Consider the following 25301-nt stretch of genomic DNA (forward strand, 5'->3'; position numbering starts at 1 on the left):
CCTCCGCCCTCGACCAATCCTCCGCCCTCACCCCTCCCCACGCTCCCCGCCCCCCATCCGTTGCCATCTCCCGGAGTGCCCGGAGTTAATATCTTCCCATCCACCCGCCTCTTCTTTCCTCCCTCCAGCAATTTTTATTTTTATTAAGTGTCTCTTCCTTTTTCTTTCTCTTTCTTTTTTTTTCTCTTTTTTTTTTTTTAATTTTTTGGCATCGCTTTGCAGATGTTGGGATGAGAGTCGGAGCTGAATACCAAGCTCGGATCCCTGAATTTGATCCAGGTAGATATATTTGCTTAAGCAAAATTCCGTCTCCCCTTTTCTGGGCTTGGTGTGGGGTGGACCGGATAGGGGTCCGGGCGTGGGGCTTGAGAGGGGGTGCGGGGCTGGGCTGGGTAGACATCTCTGGCGAGGAAGCTGTCAGTGACCGGGCTGTGACACTAGGCGTGTGGGCAGATGTGTGCATTGCAAGGTTAATATGGTTCCCTTTGGAAGCCACTTGCCCGCTGGTGGCATCGCCTTTCTGTCCCCTGAGCCCGGACCGGGGTCGGGGTGAGCGGAGGGAGACAGCCCTTGGCGGAGTCGGGGGTCCGGGGCAAGGGGAGGAGCGGCTGCGGAGCGGAGGGCTGGAGTAGAGGGTGTGCGGGCTCTGTGTGGATGAACCATGCAAATGTCAATTGCCACATACCCGGCCCTCGGGAGCCCAGGGCCGCGCTCGTTAGGCTGACGGCGGGGGCCCGGGCTTCTGTCACTGGCCAAAGCCAAGGGTGAGCCCTGGCGACCCGCGCGCAGATGGGGTCGTCCCTTTTCTTTCTTTTTGGGTAGGTGGTGTAGCTTTGGTCCCGGCATCTCTGCGGAGTGTCGGGGCCGCGGACAGATGGGGGTGGGGAAAGGGGGTGGGGAGACGCCAGCGGCACACCTCGCTTGCGAGCCAGCCATGGGAAGTCAGACCACAGGACAGTGGCCGCAGCTGCCAAGGAGACATTTTCTCCCCGAGCAGCCAGGTTCCAGCGTCCTCTGCCAACCCAGCTTGCGGGCTCCCTGTCTACTTTTCTCCAAACAGGCTCTCCGGCGGTCACGGGATTCCAGACTGCACGGGGATTGGGCGAGAGTTCCGCATATGGAGGCGCCCTTGCTGGAGCCTCTCAAGTGGAGCGCCTTGCCTTCTCCCCACCCCACCCCAGACCGTGTTCGGTTCAGGCTTTGAACACACGTTGAAACACTACCTTCCCATCCCTTCTTTCTTACAATTGGTCCATTTTTTGCCCGGTGCCTGCTCGTGATAACGTGTCTGTCGGACTCTTGAATTCCGTTGGATATTAATCGGGTTTACTTGTATTTTCTTGGGGAAAACAGCATGTTTATTTAAGATGGGTATTTTCTTTCTTCTCCTCCCTGTTAGGACCATGCAGAATAATATTTACCAACCATTTAAAGTGTTCACGTAACAGCTCCTCCTGTCCTAAGGGAGAAGGGTTAAAATAGTATTAAAAAGATTGTCAGGAGAATCTCTTTTTCAGTAGGTAAAAGCACTGATACAAGAGTGCTCTCTAGATTTGGGCTGCCATCTAAATGACATGGATGTTAATACATTTTATTCAAAGGCTGTCAGTGTGTGTACTGGTGGGCTTCATATAATTTTAAGTGTTTTGTGAAGCTAATTTTCATTGTCTGTAGCTAGCAGGTGAAGGGCACTTTCACATTACCTTGTTGCCTCAGAGTTTAACATGACATTTGGAAAGAGCATACTTTGGCTTAAGATAGACTGAATTCAGTGCCAAACTCCCAACTCTTATTTTTGTGCTCTGAGCGTCACGCGCCTTTCCTGAGCCTCAGTTTTCCTACCTATAAAAACTATTTTATGGAATGGTTGCCAGAATTAAATGACTGAGTACATGGCAGTTATTCAGTAAAGATTGGATATCATAGTTATGAAGAATGATTTTGGGTATATTTACACCTTTCTGATGAGGAGCTTTCACTGGTACTGTGTGCTTTTCTTTGGTATTGATAGTTATCTCCAAATTAGAACTCAGCAGCCAGAATTCTAAGTTAATAAACATGTCCATCTTTTTACCCCATTAGGTAGATTTCTGAGTCAATGTTATTTCAAAGGCACCTATATACTGGTTGATTAAGGGTCTTGTGTTTAAGAGCCAGACTTCATGCTGGAACAAATTTGCACATGCCAAAGCCTGGTCACTGTAAAGCATTTTTTTGTTTGTTTCATGATAAACACTGGAACAAATTTCAAAATTTGAAGAATAACTTATTTAAACAGAATACTGTCTAAACCTAAGTGGTTTTACATGGCCTCTATTTGGATTTATCAACTTAATTGATGATCATATTCATATTTTGCCTATTTTGAATCTAAATGGAATTTTAAGGAGAAAAAAATTACAGGATGTTTCTGTGTTTTAAATAATGAAAGTCATATTTTCAGTATTTACTCAGGCTGTAATTGATATTCTTTATTAGAATAAGTATAAATGTCACATTCTTTAAATTCATGTATTCATTTTCTTCTTAATAATCTTTTCCAGAAGAATACCCAACCCAAAGACACAATTAAAACCAGTTACCATTTACTGTAATTGATATTCTTTATTAGAATAAGTATAAATGTCACATTCTTTAAATTCATGTATTCATTTTCTGCTTAATAATCTTTTCCAGAAGAATACCCAACCCAAAGACACAATTAAAACCAGTTACCATTTAAATTTAGGTAGGCTTTTCTTTAGCTATTATACGCCAACCTTGTCAAGCAAACAGATCAATTATTAGGCATATTTTACAAGGAAGTGTTGAGCCTTTATGCCATTCAGCATTGTATTGCTGCTCTATTTTATTCTGTTTGTACTGTTGTGTGAAGTTTTTATTTTATTCAGTATAATTATGTGAGAATTTAAGCACAGTACCTTGGAAGAGATAATAAAGGAAAAGAGATATTTTTTAATGATAGAAACTGAGAAATGGTCAGCTTCTCTCCTTTTCACTTTCTCATTTCATTACCTTTGTCTCATAAACCACTGAATCCATCTTTATGGAGTTTGTTCACCCATAGCAATACAAGTTATTTGGAAGAAAAATTCTTAGGTGCTGTGATTATTAGGATCAGAATGTAGGAAAATTAAAAGGGGATTTTTTGTGGAGCATATTTTTATTGGAAGAGATGATAGTGATGATAGAAATTAAGCACATAAAGAAGGAATTATTAAATTGATCATTTTAGAAAATATGAGAAGAATCAAGATTTGTGTTGGAATTACTGAAGTTAAAATATTAGGGACAGTTTACCTTAATTAAGGGACCATTGCTAAAAACATCTTTATAATTTACTAACTGGATTTCTGATTATTTTCTTTCAGTTGTTTACAAGATCTTCCCAACTTTTGTTTAGTGTCTACTGACTGTGCTTACATCATGAGAAATAGTTTTGTGTGGTGATTAAGAAGTCTCACCTCTTATGTGCCTTTAAGCTAATATGGCACAGTGACCTGAGATGAACTACCTGACTTCTTCAGGTCTTAGTTTTCTCATTTGTAAAAGGGAGATAACGGTAAATATATCACAAGACTAAGTGAAAGTTAATTCATCTGAAGTAGTGGCTTTCAAAATATTTTGCTTGCACAGCTGTAGAAGATTTTTTTTTTTAAAAAGTCTCTTACATATTTTTACCTTGACATCTATTATTTGTCACTGAGTTTAAATGGTTGAAGAACATAATCTCCAGTGTGTTGAAAATATTGACACTGAAATAAAACTGGTATATTCTTATTGTAAATGCGTCTAATTAAATATAAATACTATAGTGATGTGATAGTATCTATTTTATAAGATACAGGAACAGGCTCCTAATAGTCTGAAAGTTTACATTGTTCCTTTTTGACTTTGGAATCATTTCCATGCATTTTCCCTACAGAATTTTATGTTTCAGAATATATTTTTGTGCTTGAAAGTGCTTCATTGATCACCTGTCTGACTTCTCTACTACAATAATATGTGTTTTGTGAACATAAGGGTCTAAGTTATTACAATTAATGCATAATTGATTAAAATTGTAGTAGTTTTGGTGCCTTTCAGAGAAGTCTTGCTAACACTTTGTTTGGAACTCTGGAACTTTTAAAATTTTGGGCAGCGTACTCTTTTAAGATTTACAATGGGTGAGGTATGCTTTTCCTTTTTTTTTTTAATTCTGAGAGAAGGACATTGTAAAGAGGGATGACAGAAGTAGAAGGAACATATAATTTAGAATGCAAGTGAGTCTTTGGGCAGATTGTCTTGGGAAGGAGAGCATAGGGAAGTTGAATTTCTGAAAATTGATTCCCTTCAAATTTATTCATGCTCAGGTAACCTTGGGAAAGTCTTTGTTTACCCCAGTTTGAAGTTGGCATAGTAAGTATATAATTTAGAGCCTAGTATATAAATAATAGAATTTTAAAAAATGTTAGGAGCATCTTAATATTCTCAATATTTAAGTTTTTTATATATATTTGTTCCATGATCTCCATCAAAGTCCTTATTATAGTGTATTAAGGAAATCTAAAAAGTAAGAGAAGATTTTTATTTTTGTACTTATTTTAAAGTTTGCTATTGATTTAGGAATCCTAGCTTATCAAATTATATTTTAATTAGTTGTTGGTTTTCCCTACTAGTCTCATAAATGTACTTTACCAACTGTGGTTAAAAGAGATCTAAATGATTTCAAAGGAATTAAACTTTTAAATGTTTTATTTAAAACTTTAAAACTGATTGTTCAACAATTTTAATTTAGAACTGACATGCTGCTATACTCATTTAAAATTATGGTAGCTTGCTATCCAGGTTTTGGTTAGTTTTTTAACCTGTTCAGAAGATAAGATACTTCTAAGGCTTGGTTATTTTGTAGATGAGCCAGGTTTGATTATCAGACAGTTTTGAGGTATAATCTTAAATATTGTTACAGATAAAAAGAAAATAAATATTGGGTTTATATCTTTAAAATGTTTTGGTTCATTCTGACTTTTATAATGGAAAAGGGTAAAACTTCATTGGATGCAAAGCATCCTAAGGGGTAGATAAATTATTTTTAATATTACAAATTACTTTCTCCTGTTATTTTACAGGAGAGGAATTAGTCTGAGTTGTCAGTAAAAGAAAAATGTCATTTCAGCTGTTCAAGCTCATATTCAAGGGGTTGGTGAGAGAGGGCATCAGCCATTTGAATTATAGCTCCTCAAGGTTTTATTCATTTATTTTTTTAGTTTATCGGTGTAGTGAGAAGAAGCCTTCCCAGGATAGAGAGAGAGGGGAACTTAAGAAGGAACTGTTTTCAAAAAGCATACACTAGTGATAATAATAATAACAGTAAAGTCTTGTATAAAGCTCACCATATGCCAAGTACTTTACACATATTTATTCATTTAATTTTTGAGGAACTCTGTGAAGTAGGTACTCTCATCATCAGTGTTTTTAGAGATGAGGAAAGCTGAGGTACAGAGAGATTAAGTAGATGAAGGTGACACAGCTACTAAGTAACAATGCTGGGATTCATACTCTGGGAGTCTGGCTCTATAATCTACACTATTAACCATTACACTAAAGTGTCCCTCATTTCCTACGAACTTCTGTCATCTCTTGGGCCTAACTGACACACAGTATTATTGAAAATAGTGGAGTCTAATTACAGGTTAGGGAAAGAACGTTGTGAAATGCCTAATTAAGCATTCTTTGCTATGGGATAGGATTGCCCTCCGCCCCCACCCCCTCCCCCCACTCTCCATCCCCCATATTAGAAGAGCCCTTATTCCCCACAGCTTGGATGCCAGTTTCTGTCAGACCAGGCCCTTAAGTTACAATGCTGAGAATTTTGGGGGAAATATAACTACTCCCTCCCCGACCCCTCCATCCAAACCCTTGACCTTGGGTGTTACATGGCTGTGCTCTACCCAACTGAGCTAACCAGTCAGCCCTTAACTGCTATTCTTCATGAGTAAAAATACAAAAAGATAGTTTAATATCTGTTTAAAAAGAAACACTTAAGACATTTTAATTCAGACTTTCTGTAATGCAAGAATGAGATGGAAGGAAATATTAAGCACAATAGCTATTAAGACTTGAGACTTAATGGAAATCTTCCTTTGTTGCATTCAATGTTCTATTAAGTAGGACTTTAAGTAGGATTTAAATGATCTTGTGACAATTCATTGTGCAAAAAGAATCAGTACAATGTTAAAGGATTGAAGTTTAGTATATTCGTTTGAAAAAATGTTTGATTTTATTAAGTAAAAGCTTCTGACCAACTTAGATAGGATTTCTATTTTATTTTTATTGAATGGGTTGGCTATTTTGCATTTGTATTTTTATTGGTTAAAAATTATGTATCTTGATATTGAAGTTTTTAAAAGACAACTGAAAGTGTTTTCATGGAATATAAATCTTAGATAATGAACTTATTACTTGCACTTTCTTAAATTCTAAGCTCCTGTTTTTCTCTTTTATTAATGATACAAGATACAAAATATTTTATTTTTATTTTATTTATTTTACTTTTTATTTTTTTTGAAGCATAATTGATTATACATATTTAGGGGGTACAATGCTGACTACCATTACCTGTGTAAAAGATTTTTTTTTTAGATTTATTTTGTAATTACAGTTTTTCTCATACTTTGTGTCTCTCCTTTCATTTCTCTTTTCTCCATCCTTAATTTTTCCTTGTCATAAAACACATATAATTTTAAAATAATTTAACTTCATGTTTTAGCTTTCATGTGCTTTACTAACAGTGTGTGATTCTTTAACCAAAAATTTGTTGATTGAACATACAGTAGTGATATATGATGGTTCTCCAAAAAAACACAAAAAGCAAAAAGCCTATTGAATGATACTATATTATTGCCTGATAGATAACTTCTCCAGATGGAGATTATGGTAGTAGTTCCCTTACTCCTAGAAATGAATGTTTTTTCCCAAATATTTCATAAACAATCACAGTTTAACCTCACCATTCTGTTAATACTTTATGTGAATAATTTTGGAATTCTGGCCATTATTTGGTACCTATCAATACCTCATAAAAGTCAGTTATGACATATTCATAGACAAGTCTTCTTAAAATGTGGAGCAGTGCTTCATTTGCTGATAGTTTTAATTAACTTGAATGCAGCTAAAGATTAGGTAGAAGCCAGAAAAAGACCACCACGTAATTAAAGTAAAAGACAGAATCTATGGCATGTACTTGACTCTGGGATGAGCTATGTAAGGCTTTCATTCATTCTCTTTATTATTAATTTATATGCAGCTTTAATAGGGCTTGATTTTTCTGACATTCTAGATTATAACAGATTAGAAGCAAATTGGAAAAGGATAGTATGCTTCTAGATTGGAAGTTGACTTTCAGATTACATTAAGAAGAAATTGCATTATTCTACATCTGTGACTCTCCTACATAGAGCACATACTTTTATAAATACAAAATGTAATAAATGAAATTAAGTGTAAAAAGGAATAGCTGGTAGACTCTTAGCAAGGAATAAGATTAAATAAAAACTGTAAAAAGCAGACACAAGTATTTAAAAATTACAGCAATGTTGGTCTATTTAGATATGGGGCAAAACAATACCTGAGGCATTCTCTCTAGTTTAAAAAGTCAGAGTTTTTAATGATGATCCCTAAGTAATGTATAGAAGGTTAAATCAGGTTTATTACCCTCTGTCAAGAAGTAGGGATGTGTAATGTATTTAAGAAAGTCTTTTGGGGGGGGTAAGCATCAACATTTATAAAATTAACTTTATTTTCATAAATAGGATATTATATTTAATGTAAATCTGTTTTCCTTCTCTTTGTTTTCCTATACTTTTTTTCTTTGTCCTCCTTTGCAGGTACTGTACTAAAACAGAAATAAAGCTTACTTTGTCTATATTTATTTTGAATGTATATAAAATCCATCATATTCAAAGTAATTAATTTTTTCCCCAGGTGCTACAAAGTACACAGATAAAGACAATGGAGGGATGCTTGTATGGTCTCCATATCACAGTATCCCAGATGCCAAATGTAAGTTTTCTGAAATTGACTGTTAATATCAAGAAGAACCTATCAGCCAATTCAAAATGCAACTTATATTTGTTTTGGGGTCTTTTAGATTGTCATAAGAAAACAGTTTTCTTTTTTGTTTACTTGTTTGTTTTTATGGAGGTTGTTATATTAGAATGTTTTTCCTTTTGAAAGATAGTGGGTTGATCATTCCAGTTTGTGTCAGGCCCAAGAAGAATGAAAAAAACCTAGGATCTGATGGCATTGCTGCTTAAATCCTCAAGCATGGGAGGGAGTTACTATGTAGACATCTGCACAGGCTTTTCCTCAGTATATGGAGCTGTAAAGAAATGCCTTCAAACTTCAAAGAGCCCATTATCATTACCATTTTAAAGAGGAAAGGGGAAAGAACTGACTTCAGCAGCCATCAGGTCATCTTTGTGCTCTCCATTTCTGGACGGAGACCTTCTGGATCATTGACCATGCACTTCTTGAATCATGGTGTGGCTTTAGACTTCAGTGTGATGTAGCGGACCTGATCCTTTGCGGCACATCAGATATAGGAAACGTGCAGGTAACAACACTAAGATCCCATCCCTCCATTCAATTATCATTGAACTTATTAAATAACAACAACAACAACTACAACAACAACACTTAATAGCTATTCTAGCAGCTTGTAAAATAAGCTTGTCTTTAAAATGTTTACTAACATCTTTAAGATGTCCCATTGTGGTTTATTTCCATGAAAATTACTGATGTCCTATGTATTGTGTGCATAGTAAGTCTAATTATGCTTATTGATGCAATAAGAACTAAAAATTGAAAACTGAGTACATGTCTGCATACCTGATAATTCTTATTTAAAAGCTTTAGAACACCAGCAAAAATTCTAATCTAGGGATTGTGTGCCTTTCAGGCATTCTTAACAGGAAACATGAAATTGTTCATTTGGCCTGGGACTGTGTACTGAGAACATGAAAAAGACCATTGGGTTTCTCAGGTTCAATTCTCATTACAGGCAAAGGTTCTTATTCTCAAACTAAGCATCAGGGTATCACTGAATTTTGCTGTTTTAGTCTTGTTTTATATAATGGTGCATTTCTTAGCAAAGTGGAAAACGAAATTCAGAAAGCTAACATGTCCTGGTAGTGTGGTGTCCATGTGGAATACGCAACTGAAGGTCTAGGGCAGTGATTTTCAACCGTGGTTGTGCATTGGAATCACTTGGGGAACTTTTTAAAAAAAATTACTGATGTCTCTTCTCTGTCTTAAACCAATTAAGTCAGAATCTTCGGTGGTAAAACCTGGACATCTGACTTTTTAAAAGGTCTCACACTGATTCTAATGCATAGCCAAGGTTGAGAACCACAGGTCAATTGGTATTGGTTAGGCTTCTATCTATAGGACTAAAAGATATTTTTGTTGAACTCAATCAGCATATATTTAGAACTGTCATGTACTTATGTGCTTTGGGTTCTAAACAAAATTTAATATTTGGATTTTCTGCACTAAAAGTTTACACTTGGAGAATTATAATATCCATAAAGAAGTAGTTGTTATTCTAGCCACATTACTGTCATAATAGCATATTCATATATTAAACTGTACTGATCAATAATAATAGGAAATACAGAATACTTGAAATGTGCCAGGTGCTGTTCTGAGCAATTTCCATGTATTCATTTAATCATAGGAGGAAGATATTGTTTTTATTACCAATTTAGAGTGAGGAAACTAAGGTACAAAAAGTTACCTGGCCAAAGCCAAAAAACTAGTAACAAGCTGAGAATCAAGCTCAGGTAGACTAGCTGTTCCATGATCAGAATTCTTAACCACTCCTTCTCAAAAATATGTTTAAAGAATTAATTCATATATATTCATATTAACTCCTTCATATATATATATAATGTTAAAGGATCAAGGAGTGAAACCGAGTACTGCTGAATGTGGCAGACTTCTCAGCATTGAGGCTTGCAATAGCTGCTTCATCATCATTGAAACTGTGTTTATATAACGAATTCTGTTGGCTTAATTACATATGAGAGAATAAATGAAAATGGAATACTCAGACACCCTTTGTACAGCAAGCAGAAAGAACTGAAGAAAATTTTAGGATACTGAAGCATACTTAAATGTGTCATTATTATGTATAGCTGACAAAACTATAGATAAACCATCCTTTATATAGCAATTAGAAATAGGACGGTAAAGGCTTTGGGCCATCTCTAAATATGAGAGAGTCTTAAATAGTTGAGTCTTCTCAGATAAAGACTGTAACAGGAAATCAAGAAGTTATCATGGCTGGCTGGTTAGCTCGGTTGGTGAGAATGTAGCCTTATGATACCAAGGTCACAGATTCAGATCCCCATACTGGCCAGCTGCCAAAAAAAAAAAAAAGTTATATTAATATTTTCACACTGTAATTAGGTGTAATTAGGTTCTATTGGCTACCCACAGATAGGTCCGTTTCTGCATAAAAAAATAATTATAGTAATGTCATTGAATTTAATAAGTATGTGATACATGGTCATAGAGATAAGTCATTGTAAATAAAATTTTAAACCAGGTGAGCTTCTGATCTGTTTATATGTCTGTTTTTGTAACATTTTATGGAAGATAGCTTTGGCAATTTTTTTCACCCCTGGCATATGAATTATTTTATTTTGCTATGTTAAAAAAAAAAGTAGACTTGGGAAAATGAAGTAAATGAGAATTAATTATATAACATTTTTTCATTACAGTGGATGAATATATTGCAATTGCAAAGGAGAAACATGGCTACAATGTGGAGCAGGTATGTAGAGAAACATTTTAATATTAAGGCTCATCTCAGTATTTACCAAATCCAAAGAGCATCTCATGATAGTGTCTGTTCTAAGAAAGTGCATAAGTTTGACCACCTTTATAGATACCACAAAAGTCCTAGCAAGTCTGACCTTTCAACGTTAAGGATTTTGCTTTTATAAACATTATTCATCTCAAGTGCTTGAACATTTTTCTCTTAGTACCTCTGTTTCTTATTCTGCTTTGAGTTCTGAAAGTTTCTGAAAACCTTCAGCAATACTCTGGCAAATGCTCACCAAAATGAAAAGGAAGTTTTGATGTATTTTGGGGTAAATATGTGTGGGTAGGATTTTAAAACAAATCTTATTTATAAAAAAAAAGTACAGTTAATTATCTTTTGACTTTTTGACCTAAAAGATTTACAAGTTAAACTTTTCATTTAAATAAATATTTAAGACTTTTAAATTTATAATCGGTAATATGGTAAGTGATATTTTTGTGAAATCGAGATGTTTACTTTGTCTGTATCTAAATGTAATTAACTTTTTGTGGACTTTGAAACTTTTGACTATTTTGTTTTTAAGCCTTGCCTTTCTGTTTAATATTTGTTTGAGAAAGTTAATCTGTTAAAATGTGATTGCACATGTTTATTTTCATGTTTATTTTTAAGTACTATTATCAAAGTACGGAAATTAACTTTCAAATTCACTATTTTAAAAGTTGCTATATCTCTTTTTAAAAAATAGAAGCTTATCCCCTAGGTGACAGTCAATACCTTATAGTGAAGATAAAGGCCTACGACTTACAATACAGGGGAAAGTAAAAGAATTTTTGGAAATTGTCCATTTCAGGCTTTCTTATGACTTGGTAATCAAGTCACTGAAGTTATTTATATGCCTGCTAATAAGTCTATGTATACATTATGATAATTGGAAACTTTAAAAAATATATGTGGTAAGATATTAAATTGAAAAGAATTTTTGGAAATTGTCCATTTCAGGCTTTCTTATGACTTGGTAATCAAGTCACTGAAGTTATTTATATGCCTGCTAATAATTCTATGTATACATTATGATAATTGGAAACTTTAAAAAATATATGTGGTAAGATATTAAATTGTTATTGCAGTGGAGATACTCTTCTTAGAAGCCATTTAGCCTGTGATATACTTCTATAAGGTTAAAACTTAAGTATTTTTCTACTAAGTCCCAACTGAGTATTTCCGGTTTTGTGTTATAATTGATAGTTTCATATACATATTGATTTCATTCAAGTATTAATTTACTGAATATTTTCCTTTTAGCATATTTTCCCCTACACATTGAGAAATTAATAAATGCGGGTGGAAGTCTTAATATGAGTCTACAGACCTGCTTAGTAGCGATAGTCAACTCTCCTCAGCTCACTGTTTTTCCTATATTCTGCAGCAAATATGGTATGTAAGAACATTCACTGTTCTGAGGCCCTGATTTAAAAGAAATAAATAAATGAGGTCTGCTACCTGGGCGCCCCTGGTTAAAAGCCCCAAACTGTGAGTGTATCTTCAGTTGAAGTCACAGGCTTAAGATTTTAATCTAATTTGTGTTTAACTCTCTTAAGTGTGATGGAACATAAATCCATTAAAACCAAAAGGGAATGATTTCTCTTCAAAGGCACTTGGCATGTTGTTCTGGCATAAACATAACATTGAGAAGTCCCTTGCTGATCTCCCTAATTTCACTCCCTTTCCGGATGAGTGGACAGTGGAAGATAAAGTCCTATTTGAACAAGCCTTTAGTTTTCATGGGAAGAGCTTTCACAGGATTCAGCAAATGGTATGGTAATTTTGGTCCTACTGTGATTTATACCTGAATGACATCTTATGCTACTATTTATTGAATGCTTTCTAATTATTAAATATGAAAAAGTTTTCTGATTTAATTTTAATTTTAAAAGACATTTTGAAATAGGTATTTTGCATAAAGTCTTATTTTCTGCAGCCACTCATATAAATTATGTGCTATTTAATTATAATAAATTCATTTTTATTTTGACTTAAATATAGATGTAATAGTGTTATTAAATATGTTCGTTGTTCCAGGAAAATAATCATAATTTTAACTTTACTTTTAAGTGTTTTTGATATTAGGATTTATATATTTTTGGATATGAAAGCCCATTTTAAAAAATTCCATATTATTTCAATATTGCCCAGGTGCTGCTGCTTTTTTTTCTTAAAGAGAAAAACTGCTCTGTATTTCTAGTTCTTAAGTTTTTAGTATTGTGTCAAAATAATGTAAATCTGAGAAGTTGCTGCATCAAACTATTTTACCCTGAGTGGGTGAAAATTAAATAATGTTTGCCAGTACATCTGGGCATCTTCCATTATCAGAGAGAACGTTATTGGTGGGGAATTTGCAACCTTATTTGTCACTATGGCAGATCAGCATATGATCGTTAGTCATTTTATTTTATTTTTTATTTATTTATTTATTTGTTTGTTTATTTATTTATTTATTTATTTATTTATTTATTTATTTATTTATTTATTTATTTATTTATTTATTTATTTATTTATTTATTTATTTATTTATTTATTTATTTATTTATTTATTTATTTATTTATTTATTTATTTATTTATTTATTTATTTATTTATTTATTTATTTATTTATTTATTTATTTATTTATTTATTTATTTATTTATTTATTTATTTATTTATTTATTTATTTATTTATTTATTTATTTATTTATTTATTTATTTATTTATTTATTTATTTATTTATTTATTTATTTATTTATTTATTTATTTATTTATTTATTTATTTATTTATTTATTTATTTATTTATTTATTTATTTATTTATTTATTTATTTATTTATTTATTTATTTATTTATTTATTTATTTATTTATTTATTTATTTATTTATTTATTTATTTATTTATTTGTCTTTTGTCTTTTTTCCGTGTCCGGCAACGGATCGCAACCCTCAGTGTTGCCCCCGTACCGGACCGGGGACCGGCAACGGGATCGCAAGCCTCGGTGTTGCTCCCGCGCCTCGCTCAGCCAGTGAGCGGGAGCCGGTCGGTATGTGGGATCCGAACCCTCGGACGGGAGCGCCGCCGCGCTTCCCAAGCGGCGCACTATCCAGTGCGCCACCGGGCCGGCCCGATCGTTAGTCATTTTAATATGCAAAGACTTTATTTGGTGGCTAAAGTCTGTTTGTATTATTTACTATTTTAAGACCTGGATCTAAAACAAAGTGATTTAAAAAATTCATTGTTAAGAATTGAATAGCTCCTGAAAACATTTTGCTGAATGAAAGAAGCCAGACACAAAAGGTTATATTTTGTATGATTCCATTTAAATGAAATGTTTATAGAGACAGAAAGTAGATCAGTGGTTTCCAGGGACTAGAGAAAGGGGAGTACAGGGTATGACTGCTGATGGGTATGTAATTTCTTTTTGAGGTTATGAAAATATTCTGGAATTAGATAGAAGTGATGGTTGTATAATTTAGTAAGTACACTAAAAACCACTAAATTGTACACTTAAAATGGTGAATTTTATGTTATGTGAATTATATTCTAACAGGGGAAAAAAATAATTGAGCTGCTTTTTAAGGAAAATAAGTATCAAATACTAACATGGCTGTACTGGTGACTTTTGGGGACATTCTCACCAAGTTAGTTTGTGATATTCTCCCTTTCCCCCAGAACAAATAGGACTATTCAGAAATGTTAGTGATGTTGGCTTGGTGGGATGCTGTGACTATAACAGAACTTTTTAGCTCTGTAATCCATGAAGGTACCCATGAAATACTGTATTTTTATTAATGCCTTTTTTATTAATTATTAGAGAATAGTATAAAAATATTATTCATTTTGTTCATTAGAGTTTATGAATTAAACTTGACAATATTAACACGATTTTTTTTTTAAGCTTCCAGATAAGACAATTGCAAGCCTTGTAAAATATTACTATTCCTGGAAAAAAACTCGCTCTAGGACAAGTTTGATGGATCGCCAGGCTCGTAAACTAGCCAATAGACATAATCAGGGTGACAGGTATGTTGGATGCCTTTATATAGTAACATTGTTAGGGACACTGCATTGGATTGCTTAAATTTCCTAAGGCAGGAAAATTATTACAACACATTGTAAATACTTCTTATCCTTATGTTCATGTTTCTGCTGTGACAGGAAGAACTGAGTGATCAGAAGTTTTAATAGTAAGAACTCTCTTCATCTCTTTTAACTATAATCACAAATATTTCCTCTTAGTATTGATATATTCAATGCATATATTTAGAATATATTAAAGAATATATTCTGTGGAAGATACTCTTTACACAATTACCTGAGTAACTGGAGTCACCATTATTGTAGCTGTATCTTTGTAGTAGTATAAAATCATTTTGTTTAGTTTTTGTCTGTTTTTGTTCTCCAAATGGAGAACTAAAATTATAAGTATTATATCAAATTATACGTGTTCTCATTCCCAAATCATATTTCTCTAAATCCCATTCCCATTGGGTCTCTATTTTTTACCTAGAAATGTTTGCTAAAGTGATTCTGTACGCCCAAAATGATAAATGTTTCTCAACACTACAGGAATCTAAATTACAAGCTTATCTTCCCAAAGACAACAATTGTTCTGTTAAAGAATATTTTGTAAAATTATTAGAATGTATATTACACTTTGATAAGAACACTGGAATAGAATAAAAAGAAGAGAATTAATTTTAATAATCTTTGTTTCTTCTCAGTGATGATGATGTGGAAGAAACACACCCAATGGATGGGAATGATAGTGATTATGATCCCAAAAAAGAAGCCAAAAAAGAGGTAATGAAGATTATTAGGAGTGCTTGTAATTGTTATACAAATTCACTCAAAAAGAATGAATAGTACTTCATATTATTAAGAAAAACTTTTATATAATGGTTTAGGAGGTAGTAAATTTCAGTGCTAATTAGAGGTTTCTGGAAATACAGTAATGTCTAGAACCCCAGTTATCCAGTAGTTTAAGTAATTTTTCAGTTATCCATTCAGAAGTATCAGAGCCCTGCCATGATCCCTAGTCTTCAATCCATAGAAAAGAAATAAAAACCACCCTTAGATGACTAGTATTAGGTATAAAATTAAGCTTTCTGGCTTTATTACCCAATTTTTCTTGAAAATGTTTTGTTTCATATTGTAGCAAATTAGAAAGTAGTAGCAGGTATACCAACAGGAGTGAAAATTGAAAGTTGTCTTAAAGGAAAAGATGGAAGAATCCTCAACTAGAGAAGCACTCATACTCCTCGATATGATAATAATGATGACTTAAAATCATTAAGAAGAGGCTAAGTTGATATACATACTGTATTTAATAAGGCAAGAAATTACCTAATTGTAGAAAATAGTCAAAGTGTTGATGGATAAAGGCTTGTGAGGTATAGGCAACTGTGGAATAGTGAAAATAACACTGAAATTGGAGACAGTAGATTTGAGTTTGTTTAAACTTAGCATTTACTAGGTATGTGACTTCATTCAAATAATGACTCCCATTCCTCTTAAACTCAACACCATGGCCCATTCTGGCGTTTGTCATCACCTTAATCTCTTCCATCAATGAAATTTTTAAAATATTACTTTACCTCAACTTGATATTTTACTAATTTTCTTACTACTGCTAAATAATCTCAAATTCCATATTCTTTCATTCCCCTCACCTGCGTCTGCCGTGCTGTTGTTTCCCTGAGCCATAGACCCAGTGATCAACTACTTGAATTGCTTTCTTCCCTATCTCTTTAACTCCCCATTTCCCTGATCTTTCTGCTGTACTTTCTCTATTGCTGTAAACTCACAATGCTGGATCAGTTGCTATTCTTGGTCTGAGAGGCACAGCAGGAGAAAATGACACAATTATGTAAATTGTTGCTACTACAAAAAATAGTTTTCATTCTCCATGTAGTCCTTAGTGCCTCTCAATTTTTAACATCTAAGTCTCAGTTTTTTCTTGGTAAAATGAAAATAATAGGATATTTTTGAGAATCAAAGAGGTAATATGTATAAAGCACTTATTACAGTGCCCAGAATATAGTAAATCCTTTTTTTTTTTTTCCCCTTGCGGGGGAGGGGGCTGGCCGGTCTAGGCATCTGAACCCTTAACCTTTGATGTTATAATATCATGCTCTAACCAACTAAGCTCGCTGGCCAGTTCACCAGGATGTAGTAAATCTTGAGTATAAGTTGTTGTTGTTTTATTATCTGGACAACTATTTGGAACATTCATTCCTTTCTGTGCATTGCCTTACACCCCTTCATCCCCCAAAACACTTGGCAGATAATTTCACCTTCTGTGTCACCAGGCAAGAGCTCTCTTAAATTCTAACCCTACCCCAACCTCTGTGCAACCATATTTGTACTGTCGTTTTTGTCTATTTATACTTAGAACTTTATATTGCGATTACTGTATTTTGCCTACTAAGCTATGAACTCTTTAAATTAAAGTCAGGGACTAAGTTACTAATTAACGTTAGCACTTTGCACAGTACCTGGCGTATGGCAAATCTTCAGTAAATGTTTGTTGAATGAATAGTCTTGTGCCTGACTGCTTCTGTCTCACAGAAAGAAGGGTCCCTTGTTCTGTACAATTTCACTGCTTGTTTCATCCTATCCTCCCTTCATATCTACTGTGGGACTTTCTCCATAAGTTAGCCCTTCTCTTTCCCATATTTCCAGCCTCTTCACTGCAGCCCCAAAGTATGTAAAAGTCTTCCATTTATAAGCATAGCTATCTCTTAACCACTCCAAAAAAAAAATCATTCCTTGGCACTACTTCACTCTTGAGTTTGCTTCAGACAGGCTTCTTCTCTTCCCACGACCTTATGGAAACTGCCGACGGAGTTTACCAGTGACATCCTAACTGCCACATCCAGTGATTGATTACTCATTGTACTCTGCTTGTGCATTCTGTATCATTTCAAGTTATTGACCCCTCCCTTCTTCCTGAAAATCTGTCTTTGACTTTTGTAACACCATCCTCTGATTTCAGTCTATTTTTTTTAACCATTGTATCTCAATTTTAGTGGCATCTTTCTTTTCTCACTTATTCCATTCATTTTATCATTACTGTTTTTAATTCTCCCTCAATTAACTGTGAAATTTGTTGTCTTCTCTGTGTTCTTCTCTGTGACTGCCTTATTTTTGGGTTCTCATCTCTTCTCTGAATTATCACAACTACTTTCCATCTTATCTCCATGCCTCCAGACTCTCCACACCACCCTTTCCAGTCCATTGGTTACCTATTGCCAAAGCAATCTTTTTTTTTTTTTTTTTTTTTTCTTTTTTCGTGTCCGGCAACGGACCGCAACCCTCAGTGTCGCGCCCACACCGGACCAGGACCGGCAATGGGATCGCAACCCTCGGTGCCGCGCCTGCCCCTCGCTCAGCCAGTGAGCGGGAACTGGTCTGTATGTGGGATCCGAACCCTCGGCGGGAGCGCCACCACGCTCCCAAGCGGCGCACTGCAGCAGTGTGCCACCGGGCCGGCCCCAGCAATCTTTTTAAAACCAAATTTACTGCTTACAACTGTTCCATGGCTTTGTCTGTAGGATAAAACACAAACTCTCCAGTTAGATATTCCCCAGTCCACCCTACCCTATATATCCCAAGTTATTAACAATGTTTTAGATATGTTCCTGGCTTTTGTCTTGTGGTTATGTTGGTCCCGTTTTTCTGGAATTCCCTTTCTTCCCAAATCTGCCTGGGAAATTCCTCACAACTCTATAAGATGTAGCTTCTCTGAAACCTTTCTGTGCTTTATCTTGAATTGACAACCTCCTTATTTTTCCTCAAATCTATTGCAGTACTAATTGTGCTATGATACTTGTTCACTCACAGTTTCCCTCCCCTGTCTGCCTGTCCCTGGGTGGTGAGCTCTTTAAGAGTAAGAAATATGTCTTACCTATCTTTTTATTCCCAGGGCCTGATACATATCAGTGAAATTATTAAAACAAATGAGATTACATGTTATAAACTCTTAATTACCATGCAAACATGAGACATTAGGGATTTGGTTTTAGTTATAGAGAAAATGTGTGTATGTGGAATACTGTTTTGCCCAACTATGCAAGATTATATATACTCATCTGATCTTTTGTTTGCCAGTAATCTCATCCTGTTAGTAAATAATATGAGAGAAGTGTATATTAAAAAGTGTTAAAAGGATACTGCAGGACTGTGGTCCAAGACTAGCACTGTATATCAGCAGCTTCATTCATTTCTCTGCTCATTCACAAATGATAGGGAAATTATGCAGGGAAAGATACTACATCATTGCCTTTAACACAAATCTTTATAGCTGCTTCTGCATGTTAACATGTTACATAGAAGGTTTTTATTTTAACTTTTAAAACTTATGAACTATACATACCATGGACTATGAACAGTTTAAAGAATAATAATAAATCAAACACCAGTGTATCCATCACTGAGCTTAAGAAACAAAGGTCTTGGGCCGGCCTGGTGGCGCACTGCTATAGTGCACCGCTTGGGAAGCGCGGAGGCGCTCCCGCCGAGGGTTTGGATCCCACATACAGACCAGTTCCCGCTCACTGGCTGAGCGAGGCGCGGGAGCAACACCGAGGGCTGCGATCCCGTTGCCGGTCCCGATCCGGTACGGGGGCGACACTGAGGGTTGCGATCTGTTGCCGGACACGGAAAAAGACAAAAAAAGAAAAAGAAACAAAGGTCTTATGTGTATGTTTCCTCAATTGCATAGCCGTCCCTTCTCTACTGAGGGAATCCTTATCCTGAAATTGTTCATTATTCACTTCTTTATAGTTTTATCACAAAAATGTGTATCTCTGGATAATTATTTAGTTTTGTTCATTTCACACTTTATTCAAATGGAATCATATTGTATGTATTTTTTAGTATTTGATTTTTTTTTAATTTAAATTTTTTATTGAAATGTATTAAGTATACATATAGTGATCAAATCAGGGTAGTTAGCAAATTCATCACGTAAAAATTTATCATTTCTCTGTGACGAGAACATTTAAAACTCTCTTCTAGCCATTTGATAATATGCAGTAAATTATTGTTAATTATGGATGCCTAGTTCAACTGCACACTTATAGAACTACTAAATCACTGATTTTGTCTTTGTAAAGCAAGTTTCTTGGTGCTATCTTAAGATGTGAAACCTAAAATAAAATAAGCAAGCATATCGTTGTACCTTAAAGCTTCTTCCTAAGCTTCTTTTTAAAAAAAATTTAATGTCAATTGATAAGGAACAAATTTAACACAAAGATTAACATCCTTAATGGAAAAAGGACTCTTAAAAATGAATTAGATGGGCCGGCCCGTGGCTCACTCGGGAGAGTGAGGTGCTGATAACACCAAGGCCCCGGGTTCTGATCCCATATAGGGATGGCCGGTTCGCTCACTGGCTGAGCGTGGTGCTGACAACACCAAGTCAAGGGTTAAGATCCCCTTACCGGTCATCTTTTTAAAAAAAAAAAAAAAATGAATTAGAAAAATTTAAGCAGAAACTTGGTGAAGGACACAAGCAGATAAGTTACATACCCCATAGAAACACTCGTGTCTAGTAAGTATACTCTAAGATGTTGTTGCTGGTAGTTGGTGTTAGTCATTGACTGGAACAATTCCATGTGGCCTTTCCTGCTTGGTGGTCTCTGAGAAATCTGTCTTCTTACAACGATGGCTAGTTTCCTCCACAGTAATCAATCCCTAAAGCACTAAGTGGAAGCTACCCAGCTGTTTCTGGGCCAGCCTTGGGTGTTGCTCAGCATCAGTTCTGCTGCATTCTGTTGCTTATAAGTGAGTCACTAAAGTTGGTCCAGAATCAAGAGGAGGGGTTACAGACCCCTAACTTCTCAGTGGCAGGAATGTTGAGGAATTTGCTGACATTGTAAACCTCAAGCCTAGAATATGGAATTTTCATGAATGTTTTTCCTTGTGTGCTTGAGAAGAATATACAGTTGACCCTTGAACGATATGGGTTTGAACTGTGCAGGTCCTCTTATATGTGGATTTTTTTCTATAAATATATTGGAAAATTTTGGTTAAGTATGTCATGCATTAATGACATACTTAACCAAATAGTAGGCTATTAGTAGTTAATTACTTAAGTACTTTACTGCTACTTAAGTAAGTAGTTAAGTTTTGGGGAAGTCAAAACTTACACATGGATTTTTGACTGTGCAGGGCCGGGGTGGAGGAGTGGATGTCAGCTCCTCTAACCCCCAAATTGCTCAAGGGTCCACTGTGCACTCTGTTGGTTACAAGGTTTTATAGGTGTCCATTAATTTAAGCTTGGGTGTTCTGTGGGTGGAATCTATTATATTCTTACTGCTTGCCTACTTGCTAGCTTGGTTTATGTTATCTGCTTATTTAATCAATTATTCTGATCAATCAATTATTGAGAAGTAATTCTTTTTTATATGTTGAAGCTACTGTTACTTGGTTCATAAAAGTCCAGAATTGTTTTATCCTGCTGCTGAATTGAGCCTTTTATCAACATGTAGTGACCCTTTCATCTCTTGTAATGGTTTCTGCCTTAAAGATTATTTTGTCTCATATGATATAGTTCCACCATCTTTCTTTTGTTAAGTATTTGCCTGTTATATCTTTATTATTTTACTTTCAATATTTCTGTGCCCTCACATTTTAAGTATGTGTCTTATGAGGTGCATATAGCTGGGATTTTATGTCTTATCTGAAGAGTTTAGCCCATTTATACTGATCATGATCACTGATTTATTTGTATTTTTGTATTTTCTTATTTTTACCTTCTATTTGACTTACTTTTTCTAGTCTTTTTCCCTTTCTTTATGGCCTGTTTTTTGGGATTAAGAATCCATCTCTTACTCTATTTTTTTCCTCTCTACTAATTTGGGATGTTTCTATATTTCTGTTCACAATAGTGTACTCTGGAATTTTTATCCTGCGTATTTAACGTAAAATTAAATATTGCTGTTTTTAATGGTTTTCTGATTAATACAGAATGTTCCAACCACTACCCTCCTGATTTATATGCTATTTTTGTCTGCAGTTTTAGTGTTCATTGTGTTTTTAAAAATATCTCAATTTTAACATATAGTCAGTGTTTATTTAGATTTACCCACGTTTAACTTTTATTTTGCTCACCATTCCTTTTTGAATCTGAGACCTTTCTTCAAAAATAATTTTCTTTCTCCCTAAAGTATGTCCTTTAGAAAAGCATTAAGTGAGGATCTAGTGGTCATAAACACATTTTCGAGACCTGGGTTTAAAGTGCATTCTTCTAGAAAGAATTCACATTTACTTCTGCGAAATGTCTATAGGCACTACCAACCTGAGACACTTTACACTAAATTTTTGATTTGGGGTGTTTCAGGCCAGGCAGATCATATAAACTTAGGCTCCAAGCCTGCCTTAAATACAGACCTGTGCTTAGGGATTCTCAGGGGGGACTTTTTTTGGTTTCTTTCCTTTCTTCCCAGCCATGGATGAGATAGGCATGACTCCCTTTAATCATCCTCTCCCTCTGCAGAGTAGGGGTATTTTTTTCTACTTTGCATAAGATGGACTTCCCTTCCAGCATTCTGGCTTTGTCTTCTGTGCCCTGCACCTGTTATCCATTGAAGCCTGGGCTTTAGGCAACTGCCAGCTCCTGCATACTTGCTTATCCCTCTGGATTCTTGCTTTCTCATCATTTCTGGCCTCTGAGGAATTTCCTCACTTCCCTGCCAGCTCAGAAATGAATTTTAAAAGATTCTTTAAAATACTTCATCAGCAACTTTGTAGTGCTATGCTGGGAGGAGTTTCTCCAAACCTCAAGTCTGTCATGTATTGCTTGGAGTTGGATTTTAAGCAATGAAGTGGACTATATTTCATTATACAATTGTTTAATAAATTTTACTAGTTTTTCTTTTCTAAAGAATTGGATTAGGGCCAGCCCGTGGCTCACTCGGGAGAGTGTGGTGCTGATAACACTAAGGCCATGGGTTCGGATCCCATATAGGGATGGCCGGTTAGCTCACTGGGTGAGCGTGGTGCTGACAACACCAAGTCAAGGGTTAAGATCCCCTTCCCGATCATCTTTTGAAAAAAAAAAAAAAAGAATTGGATTATTAAATCTACAGTGAAAAATATAACCTTCAACCTAATAGATATAGTTTTTAATGAGTTCTTCTCTCAGAAGCACAAAATAACATTGTATTTTTATATTACACTTTAAGAATATTGCAAATAATGAAATACTGCTTAAGACTTCACAATCATCATTATTAGAACTTTCCTAACCTCTTATGAAGCATAAATTCACATTTTATTTTATTCATAGATTTGGAGTTTTAAAATGTCAGGGTTAAGATAATTCTGTATCCTTTTTAACTGTTAGAGGCATAATTCTCTTTCAACAACTCTGAAGTGAAAATCAGATATTATCTCTTTTATCAGCTATCTAATCTGCCACGTTGTAATTCTTATTTTGCCCATCTTTTTCTTATTTTTACTTTGCATTTAATAAGTTATATATCCTTCCTTCCTTTCCTTCCTTTCCTTCCTTCCCTTCCTTCCTTCCTTCCCTCCGTCCCTCCCTCCCTCCCTCCCCTTTATTGCTGAGGGAAAACATATCCCATCTTGAAGCAAAACAGGAAAGTTTAGAGTCTAACTTATTTTTTCATTTATTTGTAGTCCTCTGGGCCTAGAAACCAAACGTTTGATTGAGTGGATTAATCAAGGATATGTTTTGTTGTATGCTTCCCCCCCCCCTTCGTATAATGTATGCTATACGAAGTTATTACGGGAAAAGATGGAAGAATCCTCAACTAGAGAAGCACTCATACTCCTCGATATGATAATAATGATGACTTAAAATCATTAAGAAGAGGCTAAGTTGATATACATACTGTATTTAATAAGGCAAGAAATTACCTAATTGTAGAAAATAGTCAAAGTGTTGATGGATAAAGGCTTGTGAGGTATAGGCAACTGTGGAATAGTGAAAATAACACTGAAATTGGAGACAGTAGATTTGAGTTTGTTTAAACTTAGCATTTACTAGGTATGTGACTTCATTCAAATAATGACTCCCATTCCTCTTAAACTCAACACCATGGCCCATTCTGGCGTTTGTCATCACCTTAATCTCTTCCATCAATGAAATTTTTAAAATATTACTTTACCTCAACTTGATATTTTACTAATTTTCTTACTACTGCTAAATAATCTCAAATTCCATATTCTTTCATTCCCCTCACCTGCGTCTGCCGTGCTGTTGTTTCCCTGAGCCATAGACCCAGTGATCAACTACTTGAATTGCTTTCTTCCCTATCTCTTTAACTCCCCATTTCCCTGATCTTTCTGCTGTACTTTCTCTATTGCTGTAAACTCACAAATTAAACTTGACAATATTAACACGATTTTTTTTTTAAGCTTCCAGATAAGACAATTGCAAGCCTTGTAAAATATTACTATTCCTGGAAAAAAACTCGCTCTAGGACAAGTTTGATGGATCGCCAGGCTCGTAAACTAGCCAATAGACATAATCAGGGTGACAGGTATGTTGGATGCCTTTATATAGTAACATTGTTAGGGACACTGCATTGGATTGCTTAAATTTCCTAAGGCAGGAAAATTATTACAACACATTGTAAATACTTCTGTGTACTTAGAGTTAATATTGTACCACATCATATAAAATGTAAGAATGTTGCAATAGTATAGTGTGGGGCCAAGATTCTTTATCTTAAACATGTTCAGATTTCTCTATCCTTTGATCCTGGATATTCACCCCAAGCTGTTCTTCTTTCCTTTTCCTTCCCTAGTGAACTTTGTGAATAAATATGTCACATTAGCTTCCTCTGCTTTCTTACCACCACTTATCTCTGACCGTTTCCAATTTAGTTTCTGCCCCATACCCCATTCCAATTCTTCCACTGAAAAAGCAATTTTAAAATTATTATGAACAAGTTGCCTGGTATAGTGCCTCCTCCTTGGTTCTTATTTCCCTTAACTACTCAGTAATGTTTGACACTGTCAACCACTTCTTCCTTCTTAGAATTTCTTTTCCTTGACTTTTGTGACACTGACTGAATGCTTAGCCTTTAGTCAAACCGTGATTGTTTGCTAGAGACTTCTGTCTTCTAAACCGCAATATTCCTCTTAGAAAATTTCTAGAATACTTTGCCAGTAATATTTTCAAAGTACTCAAAAAATAAAGAAAGAAAATATATTGAGTCACCTGTATTTATACTTCATCCTCAATATTACTACTATACTTATGGACTATTTTTATTGATTTTTAAAAAGGAACTTTATTTTAAGCTCCTTCCTTGGTTATTCATTTGATGTGTGACACAGTAAAGGTTTGACTCATGGGTTTACAAATTCTGCTAGCTATTTCAACTTTTATATCCAAATCCATCTCATATACATTGTCCAAACTGAATTCTTCCACACCCACTCTAGTTATCTGTTCTATCTGCATTCCCTGTCTCAGAGAATAGTGCCACCCA

At 35.0% G+C, this 25301-nt stretch overlaps 1 protein-coding gene across 1 annotated transcript in view; it reads left to right on the forward strand.

The window, feature by feature from the left end:
* The window catches only part of RCOR3 (REST corepressor 3), a 48903-nt gene that overhangs the window by 351 nt on the left and 23251 nt on the right, over nucleotides 1-25301 (forward strand). Inside the window, 7 exon segments of the mRNA XM_008583803.1 lie at nucleotides 154-198; nucleotides 201-279; nucleotides 7963-8040; nucleotides 10764-10816; nucleotides 12459-12620; nucleotides 14729-14853; nucleotides 15555-15633. Coding sequence (XP_008582025.1) covers nucleotides 154-198; nucleotides 201-279; nucleotides 7963-8040; nucleotides 10764-10816; nucleotides 12459-12620; nucleotides 14729-14853; nucleotides 15555-15633 — 621 coding nt within the window.

Source organism: Galeopterus variegatus, unplaced genomic scaffold, assembly GCF_000696425.1.
Source record: "Galeopterus variegatus unplaced genomic scaffold, G_variegatus-3.0.2 Scaffold3045, whole genome shotgun sequence".
NCBI classification, from domain to species: Eukaryota; Metazoa; Chordata; class Mammalia; order Dermoptera; family Cynocephalidae; genus Galeopterus; species Galeopterus variegatus.